Source organism: Streptopelia decaocto, assembly GCF_964273445.1.
Source record: "Streptopelia decaocto genome assembly, chromosome: 1".
NCBI classification, from domain to species: Eukaryota; Metazoa; Chordata; class Aves; order Columbiformes; family Columbidae; genus Streptopelia; species Streptopelia decaocto.
The window spans coordinates 166,431,646-166,453,142 of record NC_138663.1 but is presented as its reverse complement, the minus strand read 5'-3'; the positions used below and the strand labels follow the sequence as shown (position 1 = coordinate 166,453,142).

Below are 21,497 nucleotides of genomic sequence, written 5' to 3'. Positions count from 1 at the left end.
TCGCTAAAGATCATGAGTACAAAAAAAAAAAAAAAAAAAAGAAAAAATTGGCAACTTGTTAGGTTGGAGAGACACTGCCAACTCTTTCCTACTGAAACAGATCTGTTGCACAGCCAAGACTGTGGGTTTAGTCTGCCTCAGGCTTAGCTCTCCTGCTTCCTGGACAAGCACTGTCACAGCCGGCTGCTTTTAGTAACATGGGCACCCCCTTCACCAGCTGTGTTTTTATTGAAAATGACCGACTTCTGTTTTGTGCTGAAGTCATTTCAGACGTGCACAGGCGAGGCTCACAGCACATGTCAGGATGTGGGTGCCTTACAGCTTTGAGATTGACAGTGAAAGTGGAAGATATATTTCCATTTTAACATGTCACTGTTCCACTTAAGCATCTTTTCCATTATCCTAGGCTAAGATTAGCCTAAAAGTGCTATAGTTTAACTTCTCGTCACTCTATAGTCAACACATTAGATATTAAGTCATCCCCCAGCCCCATCCCTGGCTGTGTGTCCTCCAACTGTGTTTGGAATGGAAAAAATAATTTAGAAAACAAGCCTTCAAACTTCGGTATAGACACAACAAAATCTGGTCAATAGCCTGTATGTTACTTTATTTCTGATTATAATCCCATTTTTCTTTTTCTTGAGTTACTATTCAAGGTGCTTGGCAGAAATTTCTCATCTTCCTTCTTGTAAAACATGGTTTTCCAGTAAAAAAATAGAAGAATAATCTTCGTCTCTTAACTGTTGTATGGTGACTTAACAGATTCACAAACATAGTTTGTCCATTTTAGCTTTGAACAATATTTTACCTTTTCACAGTAATCCTATTAATGCTTACTGATTATTGCTGTAAGAGAGGTCAGAATCATGTCCTTGGTAAAGCTGTATCTGTTGTTTGAATCATTGAACATGTTTTTGCTTTTCCCTGATTAATCTGAAAATGTTATGTAGAGCTGCCTTGAGGAAAAGTTATCGACAAGAGAATGCTTACAGTATCAATTATCTCCTTATTACAGAAAATAAAGAGGTTTTTTGTTTGTGGGTGGTTTTTTGTTTCATTTGGTTTCTTTTTTTTTTTTGTTTGTAAAGTAGCACAATCTCAAGTTTAAGCATTACTTTGGTAATGGTTGGTGTAGTTAACATTTGTCACCTCTGAGTGATGCCTTTGATAAAGCATGAGACAATTGGTATAAGAGTCATGGGTGACGCTGAGGGCGGTGTCATTTTGATCATGGTACTTTGTCTCAATTGTCATATTTCAGAATATAAAGGAAATGCTGCTTAAAGTATTTTTAAGGAATGTTCTGAAGCATTAAGGCTCTTAATTGAAACTCCAGAGTCATGGTCACCAAATTGACTCTCATTAGATTCATAGAATAAAGGATTAGGAAACAGACGTACACAAGCCGTTCACTCTGAAAAACCTGTTTCAACGTCTGGAATGAGAGTGTGTACTTCAAACAAATGAGCAGGCCGCTAGAGCCCTGCAGTGCTGATGATGAGCAGTGTGGTCCATGTTCCTTTCTCATGTACCTCAATGTCTGCTACTTTTTTTTTTCCTTAAATACTCCCTATGGTTTAGAGGTAGCACTAGTTTGGTCATCTTCTGCTCTCCTCCGAAGAGATGAGCTTCCTGGCCTGCTGCCTTTTTTGTACTTTTGTTTTTGTTTAGCTGCCTTATAATCAAGCAACCTCCTGGAAAGTGCTTGCTTGCAGATGTGTGCATCATCCCTCTAGCAACTGAGAGGTCCAGAGAATTTCCTTTTGACCACTTCTTTCATAGGTTTGGTTTAAAATGCTTAGTTAGCACTCTCTAGCTCTAACAGTAGGGTTGAAAAAACTCAGTACTATCTGTTGAGACATAAACATGCATTCTTTAAAGCCAGGGCCTTTAATGTTTGTTGCTGTTGTGTGAGTTGTGTTTGTGCTTGTTACTAAACACAAACTAAACACAAAGCTGTGCGCCCGGTAGTGGATGAAAGAGGAAGAAGACCACAAATCAAAATGAGAATCTTTTCTGTAGAGCCTGTTCTTCTGTGTGCAATGTACAAAAAATGTGTTCAGCTGGTGTTGTGTACGTGTGTGGGTTTTATAAGCTGTTGAAACATCTGCCTCTCTAAAACGTCCTCTCTAAATTGAGGATCTCGAGTGCTGCATTTCCAGGTACTAAGAGAATGAGTTATGATGTAGAAGTTGGGCACGATTGACCCGCTGATGAATTTGTTTTCATTGAATAATAATATCCTCTGATTTATATTTCATTTAATTAATGACTTCATTTTGAGCTTATCTGTATTGATGAACAGGAAACTCTTCTGCATGTGTAGCTTTATTGAAATACGTAAGCGATAAAACCTCTGTGTTTGCAATAAAGTTGACACATTCGAAGTTTTACTTAGAGTTCTGCAGAATTTTCAAGGACACTTGCTTACCTGTGATATAGGAGACATAAACTCAAGTCCTTTTTCTCCTACTTCTCTCAAATGAGGGACTCAAGGTGAAACTGTATGCTCCTTCCGCAGCTCGGTTACCGTAATACTTCTCCAGGAAGATACTTCTCTTTTTCTTTATCCTTCCCCTTGTAAAATGAATTTGCCATTTTTAGCATCTTCCTGATTGTCTTCATTAGGAAGCTTTGTGCATGAACCTTCCTACTGTACTTGGGCCTTTGAGTGAAACATGCGTAATATATTTGGAGAAATATTCAGCTTTTTCAAACAACATTGAATTTTTCAGCCCAGATGAATGTAGGCTAAAATGGAAACTGGAACTAACTGTTGAACGCTGAGTTTGCTCTTGGTGACAGCCCTGTCCATTTCCGAATTTTACAGACTTTCCTATTCTCTCTACATCTACAGTTTACATGCTTTGTAATGTGACTTTACTTTAGAGTGACGAGGATCTACTTTCTGTACTGAATCTATAAAGCTGCTCTTAAGTAAAGACATGACCTTTCGACTTGCAGTTGGAGCTGTCACTAATGGTTCGCTGAACCTGTTGCTTAGTGGCAGCTGCCAACAAATCCTGAATAAGCATTGTCCATCATCAGGGAAAATAGTGAGTATGAACAGGAAGCATCATTGTATGAAACCTGGGAGCTTCTGGGCTGTTGGGTACTGTTTGCAGTTCTGACCTCTCACAAGAGGAGCATAGAGGAGCTACAGAAGGTATAGGGAAGCAGGCTGCTTTAAAGTGACCTCTCAGATGGGTGGTGGCAGTTGGGAGTGATGAACACTTGCGAAGTCACCAAGGCAGTGGAAAAAGCAGTTGCAGAGATACTAGTCACCAAATTGTGCAATATTAAAACCAGAGAGCACTCATTGAAGTTTTGTTTAAATATTGGAAAAGAAACAACACAGGGAGAAACGAACATACGCAGTTTGTTAATACACAGGATTATGGAGGCAGATAGTAGTAGCGGATTCAGGAGCACAAATTCATGCACATCAAATCTGTAACAGACGCAGATGAAATAGACAGAGATGTGCACTTTACCAGGCATAATATAGCAGCTGTGAATGTTGGTGGAGTCAGAGGAAAAAGGATGGCAAATAAGTGACTAAGGCTTGTGTGATTTCCATGTATCTCTCCTGATGATTGTGTTGGAGGCTGAATACTTCCCAGACTGAGTGCTGGTCTCTGTAACATACTTTTGAGTTATTAATGGATCTGTTTTATACACTCCTAACTAGACAGTCTTCAAGGAGTAGAGCCTCATTTTGTACTTTGTTTATGGAATTTAAACCAGTTCTTCAAGCTGTTCTTGAGTTGTAATTTGACAAACAGAAAGCTACATGATAATCTTTTTATTAACTTCTAAGTGCTAGAGTAACTCAAAGTTACAACACCTCGTTGTGTATAAGCTTTAGAGTAAGTTTTTACCAACTTCTTTATCTAGAAATATTTTTAAACTCAAGCTTGAAGATTTGAAAAATGCTGGTCCCACCCATAATCTTTATTAGTATCAGACACATCAGGTTTCTGTTGACAATTTCACAATTAATTCCTATAACCGTAGGAAAAGGGTCCTGGAAATTATGCCCAATTTATAATTTTACAATGAATATGAAGTGCATATCTATTTGGATCATACCAAAATTGCAGTATTCAGAATTATTTCTGAATAACTCTTCAGCGTAGCAGAAACCTAAAAAAACAAGTGAAGATACATTAATGTATTTATAGGATAATGCTACACTTCTAGTAGTATTAGTCTCAGAATATTTACTTTCCTAAAAGAGTTCTCAAATTGGCACATGATATGTTACTGTCCTTTACTAGTAGCTCTTAGAAGCCATAAGGAATGAATGCAAATGTGTATGTTACACTGTTAAATGTCTAATTAGTTGTTAAATCTGGATTATAATCTGTGAAAACTGAAGGAGCAAGTAGAATGTTATATGTAAAGTAGCCATTGGGGTCGAGAGATATTTCTCTATCTACACACGTTTTGTATATATATAATTTTTTTTTTTCCTTCACAATGTTCTAATCACCATCATGGTGTGGCTTTTTTTTTCTTTTCCCCAAAAAGAAAATTTAAATTTAAAATTTAAATTTAAAATTTAAAAATACCCCACAAAACAGACTTGAAAAATCCAATAGGTTGACACAATCCCTAGTTTAAAAGAACTGACTTAACATGATTTAACTGTCACTTAAGTGAAGGGCATGTAAACCACTTTCGAACTGCTAAGGATCACCTTATTTTCACATGAGGAATCTTACTTCAGCAGAAAAGCCACTCTGTTGCAACACATTTCTCAACAGCATTCAGTATATATCTCTTTGGATTCTTTTTGGTAGAACTTTGCCACCAGAGGTTGTGGGTTTCCATGGTACCTAAGCCTTATTTAGCAGACACACTTGGTATTTCTGCACAGCTGTGGAATGGCAGCAATGGACTTGTGTTCTGCTTTCCTGCTTCTGGAGCAGATTTGACACCTTTGACCTTCTAACATCTTGACTGCTGTTGAAAACTTTCTGCAGAGATACATCAATAAAAAATAATTCCAAACCTTCTCCACTGTCATGAAAGGCTCTTGCTAGATCTGCATATGTGATGGTTGATGCTTGGCAAGTGATGGGATGGTAGGAAAATAAAGTGATGTGGATCTGTCTGCACAGTCAGGAATTCTAATCAAATTTCATCACTCTGTAAATACATAAAAGTAAGAAGTAGCTGAAAGTTGCCATATTTTTTGTGTTTTACTGGAATGTACTGATGTGCTTTATAAGCTTAATCGCTTAGTACTTTAGTAGAGTATTTATTAGTCTGATGGCTCCCCAGCCTCTAGGAGATGGTGTTTCTCTGGAGTGTTTTGGCTGTGCTCAGGACTGTGTCTTTCAGGGGAGTGTGTTTGGTGTGGAACTGCAAATACCTGCCTGCCCGCGTGCTGGGAAGTTAATCATCTGATCTGTGTGGGTTTCTGGTAGGTTGGTGTTACGACAGGAATTAGAAGGAAAAGGCACGATGTTGTAAACTACCCTATTGTTAATTTATAAAAACTGATACTGAGGAGAAAGCTAGTAAGTTAAATCAAGTGGTGTTTTTTGTTTTTTCTCAATAATGTATTTCACAAAATTGTGACATATTTCTTTCAGAGGCCATTGTGGATATGTGTGTGTGTTTTTTTTTTTTCCCCAATAAACAAGAAAATTAAAATATTTATTTTGCAGAGGGATTTATGTTGCTTGTCCACTCTTATAATTCTTATCTAAGTGTAATTACAGGTCATTGGTTTTTGTTGTGATTGGTCAGTGGCTTCTAGTGACGTAAATTAAGGCTGATTGATTTTAGTACTTGAATGGCATTTATGGGTTAATGGAATAGGTTTTATGGGTTTTTCTAAAAATAAAAATGTAATAATCGATAGCATGAGCTGTTGAGACTATTATGTGTCATTCAGGAACAATAGAGATGGGGAAACAGAGGTCAAAGCTGTCTCCAGCATGAAGTATTTTTACAACAGGTTCAGAATTATATTTTATTTCAAGATTTCCTTTTTTTTTTTTCCTTGAAAATCCCAAGTTTAATGCTTAGCTGTTTACAGATGAGTAAACTTATTTTTAGACTACTAAAGCTGAAAAAAACCAATGCAAAATGTGGTTACAAACCAAACATTTAATACACAGCTTGTAATGCATTCAAATTAAATTGATTTTTATGTAGAGAATTCTGCTTTTAAGCACGAGTCTATTAGGAGTAGCACCTCATTTGTAGGAAGGAGTTTAGTACAAATTTACAAATCACTAGCAGTAGGCAGATATAAAAGACCTTTGAATTTCTCAGCAAACTAAAATACCAGGTGTAAGATAAAGAAGGGATGACAGCAGTTTTCTTTTTAACCTGGTGTTGGTTACACCTCTAATATTTACTGTGGTAGAATTTCAGTGGAATAAATACTTGTGTACCAGTATGGAAGATGTAATGAATCTAGTGCAGAAATGCTGGAATAATTTTTGGTGCACCGCACAGGCAGTCTTAAGTCTTTCATGCCCTTTCCTACAGCACTAGAAACTGCAGTAAGTGGATATTTTTGGTTTACTTTTTGGCATAGTGTGAAAAACTGACTCTAGAAGACCAAGTGTTAACTTACGCAAAGTGAAGATGATGAAGCTCTGCTGCTAAGAGTGATTTTTGTCGAGGAAGCACACAACTGACTGGTTTAGCATACAAAGGTTGAACTCGCATGGTCTACTTAGTTGTCTCAACACTGTCACTTAAAGCATAATATTAGGTCCAACATTAGAAAGTTTCTAAGCATTGTGTTCCTTTTAATGACATTTGAAAGAGCCCATGAACTGGTTGGGGTCAGCTCAGAACTGCAGGAGCCCGCTTCTTCAAAAACGTAATATCATTTGAAAGGCTAGAAAGGAGGATACATTAAAAGTGCTCATAAATTACAATATTAGTGAGAATGCAGTGCAGCTCGGTGGTGCCCCAGGCGGAACCATCACTACTAAAACTTATGCAAAAGCTGATCTAAAAGTCAGGCTTTGTTAAGATGAGATGGTAACAAAGGTATAAAAGGAAAGAGGAAAAGAAGGCTGACTGGGGTTTTTGTTTGTTTGTTTTCCCCTGTATGGGAGTATCTTCTGCATAATTTTATGCTACATTAAAAAAACAATATAAATAGCATGTATTTTTATAAAGAAGGTCTTATTTTAAAATGTTTGCAATGTGCTGTTGAAGTTAATTATGTTGCAATAATTTTATAATGTACTGATTTCTGTAAATCATATTTTATGAAATGGGGTAACAGCAGCTTTTGAAATGTTCATAAAATCAGGTAACAGAAATAGTGCTGTTTGCATGTTACTCTATGAATATGACCAGAGCTGCGTGTGCTACTTTAATGTTGTTTATCAGAAAACATCATTTTAATCTTGTGAATGTATGGTGCAGGTGACAGAAGACATCTTATTATATCCTTTTTCCCTGATTGTTTTTTTTTTAATGGCATATTTTAATAACTTGCCTATATTGCCACTCTTGTACAATAAGCCAGTTCATCACAAACAAAGCAAACTCTATTCTTCCAAGAAAGCAAACTTTTCTAGGTCAGACAAAATTGCTATCTGCAGGTAAATGCAAAGTGTAAGTAAAGAATGAGATCTTTCTCCCACTTTTAAGTTTTTATTTTTAAAAGCTTGAAGGGTAAAAGCACCCACATCAGTCTGCTCAGTAGAGGCTTCTGTACTAAGCACTTTCTTGTGGTTCATCGTCTTTGTAGGGTGTCAGCTGATTTCAGGCATTACATCTGATTACTTTGGAAATAATTACACAAACAAAATAGCAAACTTAAGGAAATAAATTACAGGAGGAGATGCAGTACTTCTATAAAGAAATAATTCATAATTAAAAAAAGAAATTATAAAATAAAAGTAGCTGTGTTTGCCGCAATTTTTGATGCTGACAGGTCTGACATTGATTTTTAGCCTCTTCAGAAATGAAATAGTGAATTAATTGTTTTATAGAGCTTTTCTGGGAAGTACACTGAAGATAGTGTAGGGTAAAATTCATACAAAAGAAACTAACATTTTTTCCTGTACTGCGCGCTATTAGTCACCATGAGATTCTGAGTCATTGGTGTCAGAAGAGCCATTGCTCCTTGATTGAACTTTGAATGTTAAGTGTCCTGACATGGCTTATTTCTTTGAACAACAAGCATTATGACTCCTGAGCCTGTAATGTACTGTAGTTTGAAGGCTATAAAAGCAGGAATGGAAATACTTGTGTAAGAAGTTTAAGAATAATATGTCTAGTAAAGAACTATTTTCTTTTTTTCAATGGTAAAGCTCTGTATAGCCAAACAGATCCCCTGCGTACAGACTAAGGTGTGAACAGAAAATAAAGTCTTTGTGTCCTGCTTTTAAAATGTTCGGGTAGTGAGCAGGAAAGGTACTAATTAACAGTTGTCTGTAGCTTTATAGGTCCTGGAAATTGTTTTGACCATAATCTTGGCAAAAGCAGCTGTACTGCTTAGTGCTATGTAGTGGTTCATTGGGGGCTTGGGAGGGGGCTGGGGTGATGAACTGTGAGTTCTCTTTAGTCCTTAAAGTCAAAAAAAGTGGGCCAAATAATCTTGTTATTGGGGGAAAAAAAAAAACCAACAAATTTAGATATGATTTTTATCCTTTTAATGTTAAATGCTGTTTCAGGTAACATGTACGTACATCATGTAAGTAATGCCTTGAAACAGACGTTTTCTGTTCGCTTCTGAGTGTTTTTAGCTTGGTTTCTATGGCAATGAAACCTATGCAGAGTGTCAGGCCTCTTCTTCCCCTGTCTCCAAAAATAACTTCTAAATTTACCAGCAAGTATAAGCCAAAATTAAACCGGAAGGGGGAGGCTCGAAGGTAGTTGGATTCTTACTGGTTTCAAGCAAACGGTTGGCTCCACAGAGGAGAACCAGCGCCTGGTGAAGACAAGGCAGAGTTACTACAAGACAAAATGATATAACCACCTCTGTCTGCCCTGCTGGCATTGGCAAAATTTCCAGCTTGCTGGAGCAAGTTCTGCTGCAGTTGTGGGTTTTATTGGTTTGGTTTGGTTTTTACCCCAGTGGAGTCCCCTGAGAGGAGCTGAAGTTACTGCCTTAAAGTGAGAGCAGGAGACAGGACACTTGAAGAACATTAACTAACAAAAGCTGGTTTCTGTTAATGGAACAACTTGTATTTCTTCTTGAGTAGCTGTAGCTACTCAAGCTGCTTAATCCACTTCTGGTGTTTTTTATGAGGGGGTATTCTCTAAGGATTCTTATGATTTTTCTTTAAGTTGCAGCATTAAGATGACCTTGATGGCTTTCAGAATTTCTGAAAGGTCTATATAGTAGAAAATAGGATAAATAGAAATCCTTGTCCCTGGGTATGAGTCCTACAAAATAAAGACCTTTTGAATGCACTAAAGAGCATAACGGGACGCTTTTGTATGGAACTCTTAGGATGGATTTTTCTGTTTCCTAATTGCAGTTGCTGTAACAATTGAATGACTTCAGTTGAATGCTGTAACAAATGAATGACTACAATTGAATCGTAGGCTTGGTCTACAACTACCTGAAAGGAGGTCGTAACATGGAGGGTGTTGGTCTTTTCTCCCAAGTAGCAAGTGATAGGACAAGAAGAAACGGCCTCAAGTTGTGCCAGTGGAGGTTGAGATTAGATATTAGGAAAAAATTTCTTCACGGAAAGGGTTGTCAGGCATTGAACAGGCTGCCCAGGGAAGTGATGGAGTCACCATGCCTGGGGGTGTTTAAAGGGTGTTTAGATGAGATTCTTAGGGACATGGTTTAGTGCTAGAGTTAGGTTAGGTTATGGTTGGACTCAATGATCCTGAGGGTCTCTTCCAGCTGAAATGATTCTATAACTTCCTTGCTCAGACTTTGAAGGCAGGAAGTCTCATGTGCATGTTCTCTTCCGATCCTCACGTTAGCTCCATTGTTTATAGCTGTTATTAAATTACAGATAATTTGGAGAAAGGTAACTTTCAAGAAAGCATGTATTATGTAAGACACAAAATTAATTTCCTTGGTAATTACAAAGCAGGTTTTGAGCAGTAAGGTGCTCTTCGACCAGTGAGCTGCTGTGGATCTCTGTGTCTCTTCAGGATATTGACAGCACATTCTCGCTTATCCAGATTCTTACTTCTGTATATGCTTAGCTGGATGTGTCCTTTTAAAACTGCATTTTAAACAACCAAACAAACCACCAACTTAGTCTTGTAGGGAAAGGATTCTTTCCAGGTTGTAAAGAAAAGCAGAAAGGTTTGAAAAGTCTCAGACTTTGAGTGAAGAAGCTCTCTGACAAGATGCAAGAGTATAAAAATCTCAGTTATAGAAACAGAAATGTGTATTGTTCTTTATTTTAGATGAATAAAGTAAGAGGTAGTGTTGCTTACCTGTTGTATTTGAAAACGTGTTAATACATTTTGTGAATGTATTTAAGGAAAAAAAGTGTGATACTGTTAAAATATAGTAGTAGAAAGTATTTTATAGTTAGCATTTTCCCATGCAGTAAACATTTTAAAAGCCAGATTTTTAAGACTCTGTAACCATCACTGAGGAGAAGGACTCCATTTCAGGCGGGGAAAACAAAACAAAACAAAAAACAGTTAAAATTAACTGTTTGCTTAAAAGGATTTAACTGGACTATTTGAAGTATCACATGTTCTTTTGTAAATAATTTTTTGTTTTGTTAAAAAGTAATCTCTCTTTTTGAAGATAGATATGGCAGGACTAGATTGCCATGGAAAGTATTCCTTGAGCGCATCTGAAATGTGTGTGTTTTTCTTCTAAGCTTCACAATGAAGACGATCCTCCAGAACCTTCGGCAGCTGAGCAGCCCTCTGCGCCTCCAGAGACCCCGCAGCCTCCCCAGCCCACAGCCTCGTCTGAAGCAGACGTGTCCCCTCCACCGTACTGTAGCATAGCTGTAGAAGCAGCTGCACCCTCAGGTATTTATTCTTGCACAGCAGCTTGTCAGGGAGGCGTGTGTATGAATCAGCACTTGGTTCGAAGCGGTACGATGCTGCTGTGTTGTGTTGTTTCGTGGGTTTTTTTTTTTTCCCCTATGCACTCAATTGCAGTAAAAAGCTATGCTTTTATGCACAGCCCATTGTCTGATTTGTTCAAAAGAAGCACACTTCTAAATTGTGCTGTTTGTTCCAAATTACTAGACTGAATGGATATTCATTAATTAGTGTACTAGGTTTTATTTAAGTCTGCATGTAGCTCCATTCAACATTTAATCTGCATCTATGAGTAGTGCTCCATTATTACACCTCATTAGCAATTTTCACTGCCTCTTTGGGAAAAACAAAACAAAACGACAGCCCAACCACCCACCAATCACAAAACTCTGATTTGTCAAAACTCAAACTTCCTGCGTGTGTTCCATTGTTTGGTTAAAATATTACCATGAAACAATCCATTTTGCTTTAAAGACTCGTGATAAAACTTCTTGTAGAAGATGAATTACAGGGGTCTTTTCCTCCATTTATTCACTGCTCCCTTTCTCATGAGGTTGTGATTTTTCTTTGGGATATCAGAGACTTAACAACAAGCAACATCAAAGTCCCTGTTTAAGTAAAGCTGCTTGGATTTGTGTCTCACATATGCCAAATAAATATTTTAGAAGTAACCTCCAACTCGTTTGCTCCTTTAATCAACATTAAGAAAATTTCCTGTCCCTGTTCCTTGAGACAGTGTTTGCAAGTATAATACCTAGCTATGCAGGATTATCCCTATATGTAACATCTTTGTATCCATGTGCTGACAAATCTTTTTACCATGTGACCTGTGCTGACAGATCTTTTACCACGTAAGCAATCTTGTTACAAACTGCTGCTGGCTGTAGGAGGAAATTCAAGGTGTATTTTAAATAGCTTTTACTAATTTTGTTAATAATTCTATGTGATGGTATTTTATTATTTCAATGTATGAGAGTGAAGTCTGTGGTCCATTTTAGTAGAAGGGACATTTTTAAAAGAATGTGGTGAAACTGAAATCTTGGAAAAACTGGTTTTCGCAGAACGACTAGAGTTAGCAACAAGGCCATGCTATTAAAATACAGCATGATTATTACTGGACTTAAAAAAAGCTTTTATTTATCAATATCAATTAAGATGTTTCTGCGCATGTCTTTGATGAAAAGCCTTTGGATGGAATACCTAGGGATGTAACTCAGCAAATACAGTTTGTTTGTTCATAAATTTTTTGGCTCCCTGCAACATCTTGGTTAAGTTTTCTGCCTCAAGTAGCAACTAAAAGCACCATCAAGCTGTTCACTGTTTTATGTTATAAAAATAAAGGGTTTTTTTAAAAGTTACAAGAGCTTGAAATACAAATACCAATTTCAGCCTATGTTGAAAAAAAAATACTTTATAGCTCAATGGTTATGTGCATGTAAAATTTATTATTCTGGACATCTTTCTGGCTTAAAAATGCATAACCTCTTTATTTTGAACAGAAACACACAATGAATTTTATCCTGTACCACCTCCATACAGTGTAGCTACCTCTCTTCCTACTTACGATGAAGCAGAGAAGGCCAAAGCTGCAGCAATGGCAGCTGCTGCAGCAGAAGTTGCCCAACGAGTAAGTGATATAGTTCTGCTTTATTTCCATTTAGTGAAACATGTTAGGCTAATCTAATTATTTATAACAATTGGGCCCATATTATGGTCTATTTGTTAAAACAATGGTGGGCTGGTGATTTAAATATTTTGCATGCTTAGGTTTTTCTAAATAGTTTAAGTTAGATGTAAACTATTATGGAAAATGTAGTATATACAGTCTTTTCTGAGATATAGCTGCTGTCTAAAGAACTATAAAAGCCAAATTTTGCCCTGCTAATAGTTTATCCAGTATTTTGTAATCTTTTAATTAGGTATCCACTACTAAATTTACTTTGTAGAGTTACTGCTGATATTTAGTGTTTCAGATGGTTAAAAAAAATAAATAATAAAGTAGACCTTTAGAGAGGAAGGAGAATTCAAACAGTCTGGAAGGGGCAAACCCCCAAATAATGTAGAATTCTTTTTTTTTTAAGGAAAGGTCCCTGTTTGTTTTCTTCATGTTAATAATAGTACTTAAAACAAGAAAAAAAAAAAAAAAACAACAACACACCAAGAGTTATGGTAAACAGTAAATTAAGTAGTAGGTGTATGTTCAGTAAGTTCAGTTTTGTTAGAATTAACATCATAAACAATACAGTCTTCAAAACAGAAAACTGATATCTGCAATTAGTGTTAAATGTTATTTTTGTAAGCAAAGTTCTTCCTTTTTCTTTTCTTTCAAGTTTTGGAATGTGCACATACTGCCATTTGGTAGTATTCGCCATAATATACTATACCCAAATTAGTCTTCCAGTGCTTTCACTAAAAATCTCCACCTTGTGATCAAATGTGGTTGCATTTGGCTGCAGTGTGTTTGTGACTGGAAAAAAAACCCAACAACTTCTGTTTACCCAGTGGGAGGCTGTTCCTTCCTTGGCTGCTGTGCAGCAATCACAGTGCACACCACTTGTTTTAAGGTTAAAGTGGGTTTGTGTAACATTGCCAGTGAAGGTGTCGCACAAATCTGTTGGACTAAATGCAGTAGGGTACTGGGGACATTTGCAGGGGAACTTGCCAAGTTTCTGTTATGAGGTGTCGATCTCCACTCGTAGCCTTTTAACCGCTTTAACAGGAGCGTGGATTCTGTGTAGTCTGTCCTGACTGCTTGTCATATAAGTAAAATCTTTGCTGAAATACTGGTCTGAATGAAATCCTCAATCTGAAATTATAAACCTTTAAATTTACATGGAACCTGAACCTTAACTTCCAGGTTACCATTACTAGTCCTGTGACATTTCAGACAGGACATGTGCAACTCCCTTGCAAGATTATTGTTGCTTTTAACTATGTACGTCTAGAACCCTATGGCATGAAAGTTTCAGACATACAAGCAATCTTCCTTGACCTGAATTTCACAGGGTAGGGTTCAGGCAATGTCAAGAATAAAGCTAAGCAAAAAAAAGTAGTGTTTTTTTGTCTTGACACTTTAAGCTTTTTTAGCTTTGGAGAATTCTTCTCACATGGTCAGGTCACTGTGTCAGAAACATCTTCCACAGAAATACTACCTAGTTTTGGCCAAATTACAACCTTTGAAAAATGAGTTTCCACAGTTAGTACATACAGGTTTAATTTAGTAAATGCGTGGAGATTGTTTTGCACGAACAAGTTTAGACTGCTCGTAACTCTGAGGATGAGACTGCAGGTTTGCCATTGCCACAGAACGTTTTCAAATGTTGTGTATCAGAGCAGGGTTACAGGACTAAAAGCAGATACACCTTATGGCTGCTCTTGACTACTTTTGGTGAAAACACTGGAACTGAGAAGTAGGAATTTCTGATGTGCTCTGATGTAGCTTTGCTATTCTTGGCCTTTGGTTAGAAAGGAAGGGGAAAGCCATTTTATTCAACTGCAAGGGCATCAAGTGAGAGGTGGAGGGAAGAAGGACGACGACTCTGAGCCTCTGAAGCTTACGCGTTGTGGGAAGAGAAATCTGGTTTTGGTTGGGCAAGGAGGTAACTGCCTGGAAATGAACACAGGCAGGGAGGGATCAGAGAGGATGGGTCCAAGTCGAAATGAGAAGAGGCAAGGGTGAATGGAGAGCAGTAGTGTGGAGGGAATACAGAGATATTTAAGTGAGAAACAGGAGGAGAAGGTTAAACTGGGATTCATGGAGAAAGGAACCCAAGTGCGGGCAGAATGTGGTACTGGGAAAGAAGCTGGTGTGTGAGAAAAGAGGAGGGAGAAGGAATCTGGAGTTAAGACGTAGGAGAATAGGATAATAGTGACAAAGTAAGAAACAAACCTTTACAAAGTCTGCTTTTCCAAAATGTACAGTAGAACTTGACATTCAAGAACTAGGTGCCGACACCGCAAGAATTCTACTTATGAAAATCAGTAGGAACACACCATCATTCCCTCAAAGCAGAGACTGGCTAAAAAATTGTAGACGTACAGCAGTACTAAGTTACTAACAGAACTCTCCACAGTGTGCCTAAAAGCCATAGTCTTGCTTTTTGCTACAGATCTCAAATTTCCATAGAATTTCTGCTCAGTTTGCTTCTGTGTTTTTTGGTTACTTATTTTTTCTTTTTTTAGGCACATGCGTGCACACACACAAGTTATATTAAAGAAACCGTAAGGTTCCAAAGTTGAGACTTGGAGAAAAAGTAGGAAATGCTGAATTTGAGTTCCAGTTTTGTAGATAATACTAAAATTATGTGCCAGTGCTTTTTTAATTAATGCCATTTAAATTACCTTACTATGTGATACTGCCACAATATCCCTGCCGTACTTAATACCTCTGATGGTCTTAGACTGGGGTCGACTAAAACTGTCTTAATCTGACAGATGACTGGACTAAGTAAAAAAGGTCATGTTATGGTTAGAGTGATGGCTTTTTATCTTGAGGAGAAGGATTTTGATCCTTAGCTCTGAATGATGGTGGAGGAACAGATAAGTGACTTCAGCTTCACACTATTGGTATGTAGTTAATTGTTTTCTAACTTTCACTGTCTTGGAGGTCACAGGCAGTGGCAGCTGTGGACAGTGTCTGACTTGAGTATGACACGCTTTACAAAACACACACAAACAATATAATGTTTTTCCAGTTGTTATTTTCAGCCTTATGAAATTAGTACTTGTATGAATGTGAACTTTTCTATGATCTGTGCCTCTAGTTTCTTCCTTTTAATATGAGGATGTATTGCCCCTTCACTACAATAATGTGAAAAGTTGGAAAATGAAGCTGATGATTGTTTTCATTGTATAGCCCAAAGCACGCAGTGAAGAAGGCTACAAACTCACACATTGAGCAAAAGAGATGAAATTGGTATAAAAAGACAGCACATTTAATGAACAGCTTTCACTTTTTTTCCCCCCTGAATCACCTAGGGATCTTACAAAAAACATTAGTGTGATCATATTAAAGACTCATCATAGGCCCTGCATACACAGATTATACATCTAAACTTAACATTTACTGCAAATTTCAGTACTTGTTTTTGTAGTTCTTTGTTTAGCTTGTCTTACAAAAATAGATTATGTATAAACATTTATTTCTTTCAAATGCTACCAGATAGCTCAATGTATCAAACAAAATTATATCAGCCCGATGTCAGCAGTAGCGATAGCATTAGTTACCCTGGGTTTTGATGTTTTCCTTTTCAAATTCTCAAGGTCAGTTTTGAAAGGTGAATTTAAATGGGCAAAATATTGCTAACAGTTAAATGACTTGTTTGTATGTTGCAATGAATGGCTTTTACTTAACGCTTTTCAGTTGCATTTGTCTTATGTTTTTCTGTTTTTACATGCTTAGCACGCCCAGTTTAGGGAGTCTAGGAGTCTGTTTGATGAAATATTCCTCAGTCGTCCAGAGGTATGGTATAGTTCTCTCTAGTTTAGACTTTAACTATGAATTTTCCTGATGGCAAACAAATGCTTCTGGGGTTCAGTGTGCCTTTCCCCCCCCCGCCATTGACCTCTCCATATTGTTTTGTATGCTGAAGGTATCATTTATGGGGTTTAATAAGTAATTTGACCCTTTCCTCAGAAGTTTTTCTCTCTAAATCCACTGCATTGAGAAGAGTTACATCAGTTTAGATATCCAAAGGGTTCCTGAAAACTCTGGGTATTTACTTGATATTAAAGGTGGTTGTGTCACTGTATGCTAGGTTTCAATTTGTAGGAAGGTAAAAGGCACCAGGGGGGAAAACCAGTCTGCTTTTTTCAGACTACTACAGCAAGTACTATAGTTTCAGAGGAGTTAATTGGTTCAACTTCAGTAGATGCTGTAAAGTTCTTTAGCTTAGAGAAATTGCTCAGTGTGACATGCCATTTATGTTGGTAGCATGTTTTCCTGCTCAGTTGTTTCTCTGGTCATAGAATCAGTAAACTTTCTGCTTACACAGATCTCAGCATATTTAGTAAACAAGAAGTATTGTCTGTGACCCTTAACATGGCTAACTTTGTCTAAAATCAATATGAAAAACTGAAACAGTATTATATATTTCATGGATTTGTGTGTGTTATTAAATGTTGTTCTTATCATTAAAAATAACTAAAAAAATAATTATAATTGATAAAGATGTCACTATCTAATAGAAGTATTACTATGAAATCACATTTATTTCTAAGCTTCAGCAGAGACAACAATAATTCCACATTGTCCCTTTTCATTCCTTAATGAATGGTGGCAAACAATTATATTTTGAAGAAGGACTGGGGCTGTTGGCACCAACTAGATCAAGTGAGGGCACTGTGGAAGGGCAAATATTAGTGGGGCTTGAGCTGTGGTCAGTTTGTGTCTTCTGTCTGCAGGACTGATCATAAAACACATAATACTAAATGATGTGGATCTAGGCTGAACATGATTTAACCTCGGGAAACTATTTCATTTCTTAAACATTCTGAAAATTTTCATATGCCAGTTTTTTGAGACAGCAAATAGAACTTGGTTTAATATAATTCCCTTTTTACATTAAATGTGATAAATTAGAACTTGCTGTTATAGCTGAGCAAAATTTTCTTTTTCTGGAGCAACATTTTACACAGAGCATAATTCACTAATTGGTTTGGAAATGACAGTATGAAGTACAGTAGTTAGCAGACAGTTTAAAAGAAGCCTAAAAATTATTTTATATAGGGTTTTATAGAGCTTCTGAAATCAAAATTCAAATTATTTTTTCTTGCCCTGACTTGAAAAAGGAACTTTGTGGCCTGCTTCTCAGAGATAAGCACACTGAAATGTAGCTCTTCAATGCATTTTCAGCCCTTCCTTGCCTGCCCCACACGGGTCTTGTAGCTGCAGCAAAGTTGAGCTAAATAAACTAATGCTTTCGTAGCCACTTAAGATGACCATTTAGGAACATCTGAAATTATGTGGAGTTGAATGATAGCCCCTTAAGATTGTTGTTCAAGTAGCTTTTTGTGCTTTCTTTGAATTGTCTATGTGAATAAAAGTGTTTCTAAAATTAACTGACACAGAGAGTTGGTTAATTAATCCGAAATAAAGAGCACAGCTGGAAATACATGGCCAGGTTATAAAGGGTTAAGCTGGCTGCCTTGAGTTGGTACAGTTCAATCTACCACATTTGTAACCCTAATCTCTATGCCCTGGTAAATATTTTGCCATGTTGACAAAGGTGAACATGTCAATCACATGACAGAGCTTTAGATCACTGTGACTGTTTTTAATGCCCTTCTAGTTATGAACTTAATATACAAAATAGCATTTGGTGCAGCATTATTTAACTTGCATCATCCTGCATTCTTGTGATGTTATTCCTTTAAGTATAAAAATGGTGTGTTTAACTGGCTTTGCAGTTTTCGTCAGGCTCTCATTAGTAAGTGCAGTCATCGTGAAATCTTTTCATTTGCCAGTTCACAGTTGCAGTGATGTTTTACTTGTGCACAGAACTGCAGCTGTAAGATCTGCCAAGTTTTGTTGAAAATCAAGTACTGAGAAACAAAACAAACTCGTACTTCCAGTATCTTAAGATCTAATATTTTGACACGGTGGGAGAAAGTTTCAGGTTGTTTTTACTGACATCAATGTTTACTTTTGTTTGACTTGAAGACCTGTGCTTTTTGAGTTTACAAGACTAATTTTAAACACTTTTAATGTGCTCGCGCCCTCTGGTGTCCCCAGAGGTTTTCTTTGCTTTGCATTTGTTTTGCAGTGGGTTATAGGGCAGACAAATTGGTTAGTGCAGTGCTGTTGCATCAGCAATTTATTTTAAGGTACTAACCTTGTTGTAAAACTTTATTCTGTATTTTGGGAAACATTAGAAGACTTTTCTGTCGGGAAGAAAATAGAACATACTATATAATGATTTTTAAAAAAATATTTAATAGCTTGGCTGTTTATCAAGATAGCTACAGGAAGAAAATAGATTCCTGTTGGTTTTGATTGTCGAAGTACTCATCTGAAATAACTTCTGGCTTCTTTTAAGATGAATAGGCAATGCATACTTGTCTTCTACAGAAACTTTTCAGTTAATTTTGGGCTCTGTCAATATAAGCAACAAATAAGACGTGTTTTATAGATATGAATTATTTTTCTTTTAAGCTTCCTTGATGTGGACGTGTTACAGAAATGTCATTTTTCTTCTAGCTTTAGATACATAATCAATACTTTAATCCTACAGATAGTCATTCTAAAATAAACTTCTCACTAAATTATCACTAACCTGTAAATCCAGGAAGAAGAGTATCCACCACGGGATGATTTCAGTGATGCAGATCAGCTTAGAGTGGGCAATGATGGCATCTTCATGTTGGCATTTTTCAGTAAGTTATCTTGTACCCCAGACCTACTGAGGTATATCTTAATTGTACCTTTTTTCTATGGAATATAAAAGATAGCTATGATAAACTGCATTAATGTACTGTAATGAATCAATTTTTTTTTTAACCTATACACAGATATAAACAATTCCTGTTCCAGATGTAGCAAATACATTGCACTTTTTTTCTGTGGCATTTGTCACAGATAGGGGAACAAAACAAAATAATAGTAAATGTTTTGAGGCATAACAAGTCTGCACTGTGAACTACGAATTAGGAAATTCTGTCATCTTCTAGTTGGACTACCAACTTGAATTAAAGGCTGGATCACAGAAATATGGCAGTCGATGCTTAAGTAGAAAAAATTTGTGCTGTATAATTGTTGCTGGTGTTAGCATAGTGAATTAAATAGCTGTGGGTGGAGTTTTGGAACAGATCCAGCAATGCTTATATTCAGGTTGAACTGATCACTAGCATATAAAAATATACTGTCTTCAGGTAACATCTGATTGCAACCAGCACTGTTATGCACTTCTTCAAGTACTATGTGTGTGCGCTGTACATGTCTTATCTTGTAATGTTCTTACTGCATTAAGTAAAGGTAGATTTAGCCACTGTAAGTTATATATAGAAAGAAACTACTTATGTTTTCCCAATTGTGTATTTCTTTCTAATTTCTGAGGGTGTTTTCCCTTGTGGATGGAAGGTTGACGTTGGGAATGTAGCTGTTCTTTTTAGCATTCATCAGGATGAAAGCTGATCGATTTATCCACTGAAACCTCCTTCATGTCTTTCAACCTAGATCTCTTCTTAGTTCTGTTCTCTTTCATGTCTTTCACAATCTCTTTATTTAAGTGTTACAGATGCAGGTAACAGAACTGTCATGGAAGTTTTTTTCATGTTGGTGTACAATGCACTAGGACAGTGTCGTGTTTGCATCTTAGGATAAAAAATTGTGTGTCTACCTTACATAGCAAATATATAAATACATCAATAGGATAACAAAGTGAGTTTCTGTGGCTGGTCTGTAGGCAGGGTATGTATCCTCGGGGGTGGAAATGGGCCTATGGCTTCATTTTTCTTTTTCCCTTTTTTTCCCTTCACTATGTGCTACAATTTTTGTATTTAACCCGTTTAGGTTCGTTATTGTGTGAACTTGTTCTCGCTTTTAAATGCTGGTTTGGGCCTTCATTAGCACTCCACTTGAAGGTCAAGTGGCTTGTTGGCTCTAATATGTTTCAACTCCTTAAAATCACAGCTGAAAACAGACTTGATAGCTTGCAGGTAGGAGCACAGTAGTAGTAAAAACCCTGCTGTGCAGAAGCTGAACTGGAATCAAAGGCTCCAGAAAGGCTTCGAGGACACTCAAATGCAGTTTACCAAAACTGAATGCCCAGGACCTTGTATGCATCTTCAAGAATGTAGATATTTTCTTGGATAAACTGTCAACTTTCTCTTCAAATAGGTGTTTTCCTGGGGCTGACTACACAGAGCACTATTTTTACACATTTGATAAAAATACTCTGCAGATTATAATTTTTCTTGATTGTTCTGAGACTGTTACTGCCAACTTTGCTCGCCTATGAATGAAATGCATAAAATGAGTGCTTGCACATTGCAAGATATTTGTGCAAATGTGTGCTTAATCGGGCTCTGTGTTGGCTGTTACAGATACTGGTTACATATGGAAATCGATGAGGTTTGTTTGTTGCTTCTGTTCATAGGATGAGTAGCTCACAAAAGCTCATAGCATTTATAGATCTGTAATATTATTTTTCAGTAGTTTTTCTTAAGGAAATTGGAGAGCTAAATGAAAAATGAGCTTAATAATGGTAGATTGTAAATAGTGGGTTGTAGATTCCTGTCACTGTAATGAGTAGATAAAAGTCTCCATAAAAATGATGTCTGTAGATTTAAGAGAGCAGGGATTAAAATGAAATTTACAGTATGGCTGTCTTTTGGGTTTTGTTTTCAAGGTGGGATATGTTTAAACGCAGATCACAGAGAGCCTTGAATAAGTTCCCTCACTTAGTTAAAATGCAGAACAGTGTCGGGAATTGTGTTCTAATGAGAGGAGCATGGGAAGGGTGGCTTGTTCCAGGTGTGCTCTCCCACCTCCGCCCGTGGCTGTTATGCACAGCCTTGGTAGGAAGACTTTT

At 36.9% G+C, this 21,497-nt stretch overlaps 1 protein-coding gene across 2 annotated transcripts in view; it reads left to right on the top strand.

Moving 5' to 3' along the window:
* NDFIP2 (Nedd4 family interacting protein 2) overlaps positions 1 to 21,497 on the top strand; it is a 46,746-nt gene that overhangs the window by 7,684 nt on the left and 17,565 nt on the right. Inside the window, exons 2-5 of one of the 2 annotated variants that reach the window (XM_082059093.1) lie at positions 10,797 to 10,953; positions 12,468 to 12,595; positions 16,370 to 16,429; positions 19,254 to 19,341. In XM_082059093.1, the coding sequence (XP_081915219.1) occupies positions 10,797 to 10,953; positions 12,468 to 12,595; positions 16,370 to 16,429; positions 19,254 to 19,341 (433 nt within the window). The remainder of the gene's footprint in view (positions 1 to 10,796; positions 10,954 to 12,467; positions 12,596 to 16,369; positions 16,430 to 19,253; positions 19,342 to 21,497) is intronic. The other variant, XM_082059094.1, reaches the window with a different exon arrangement.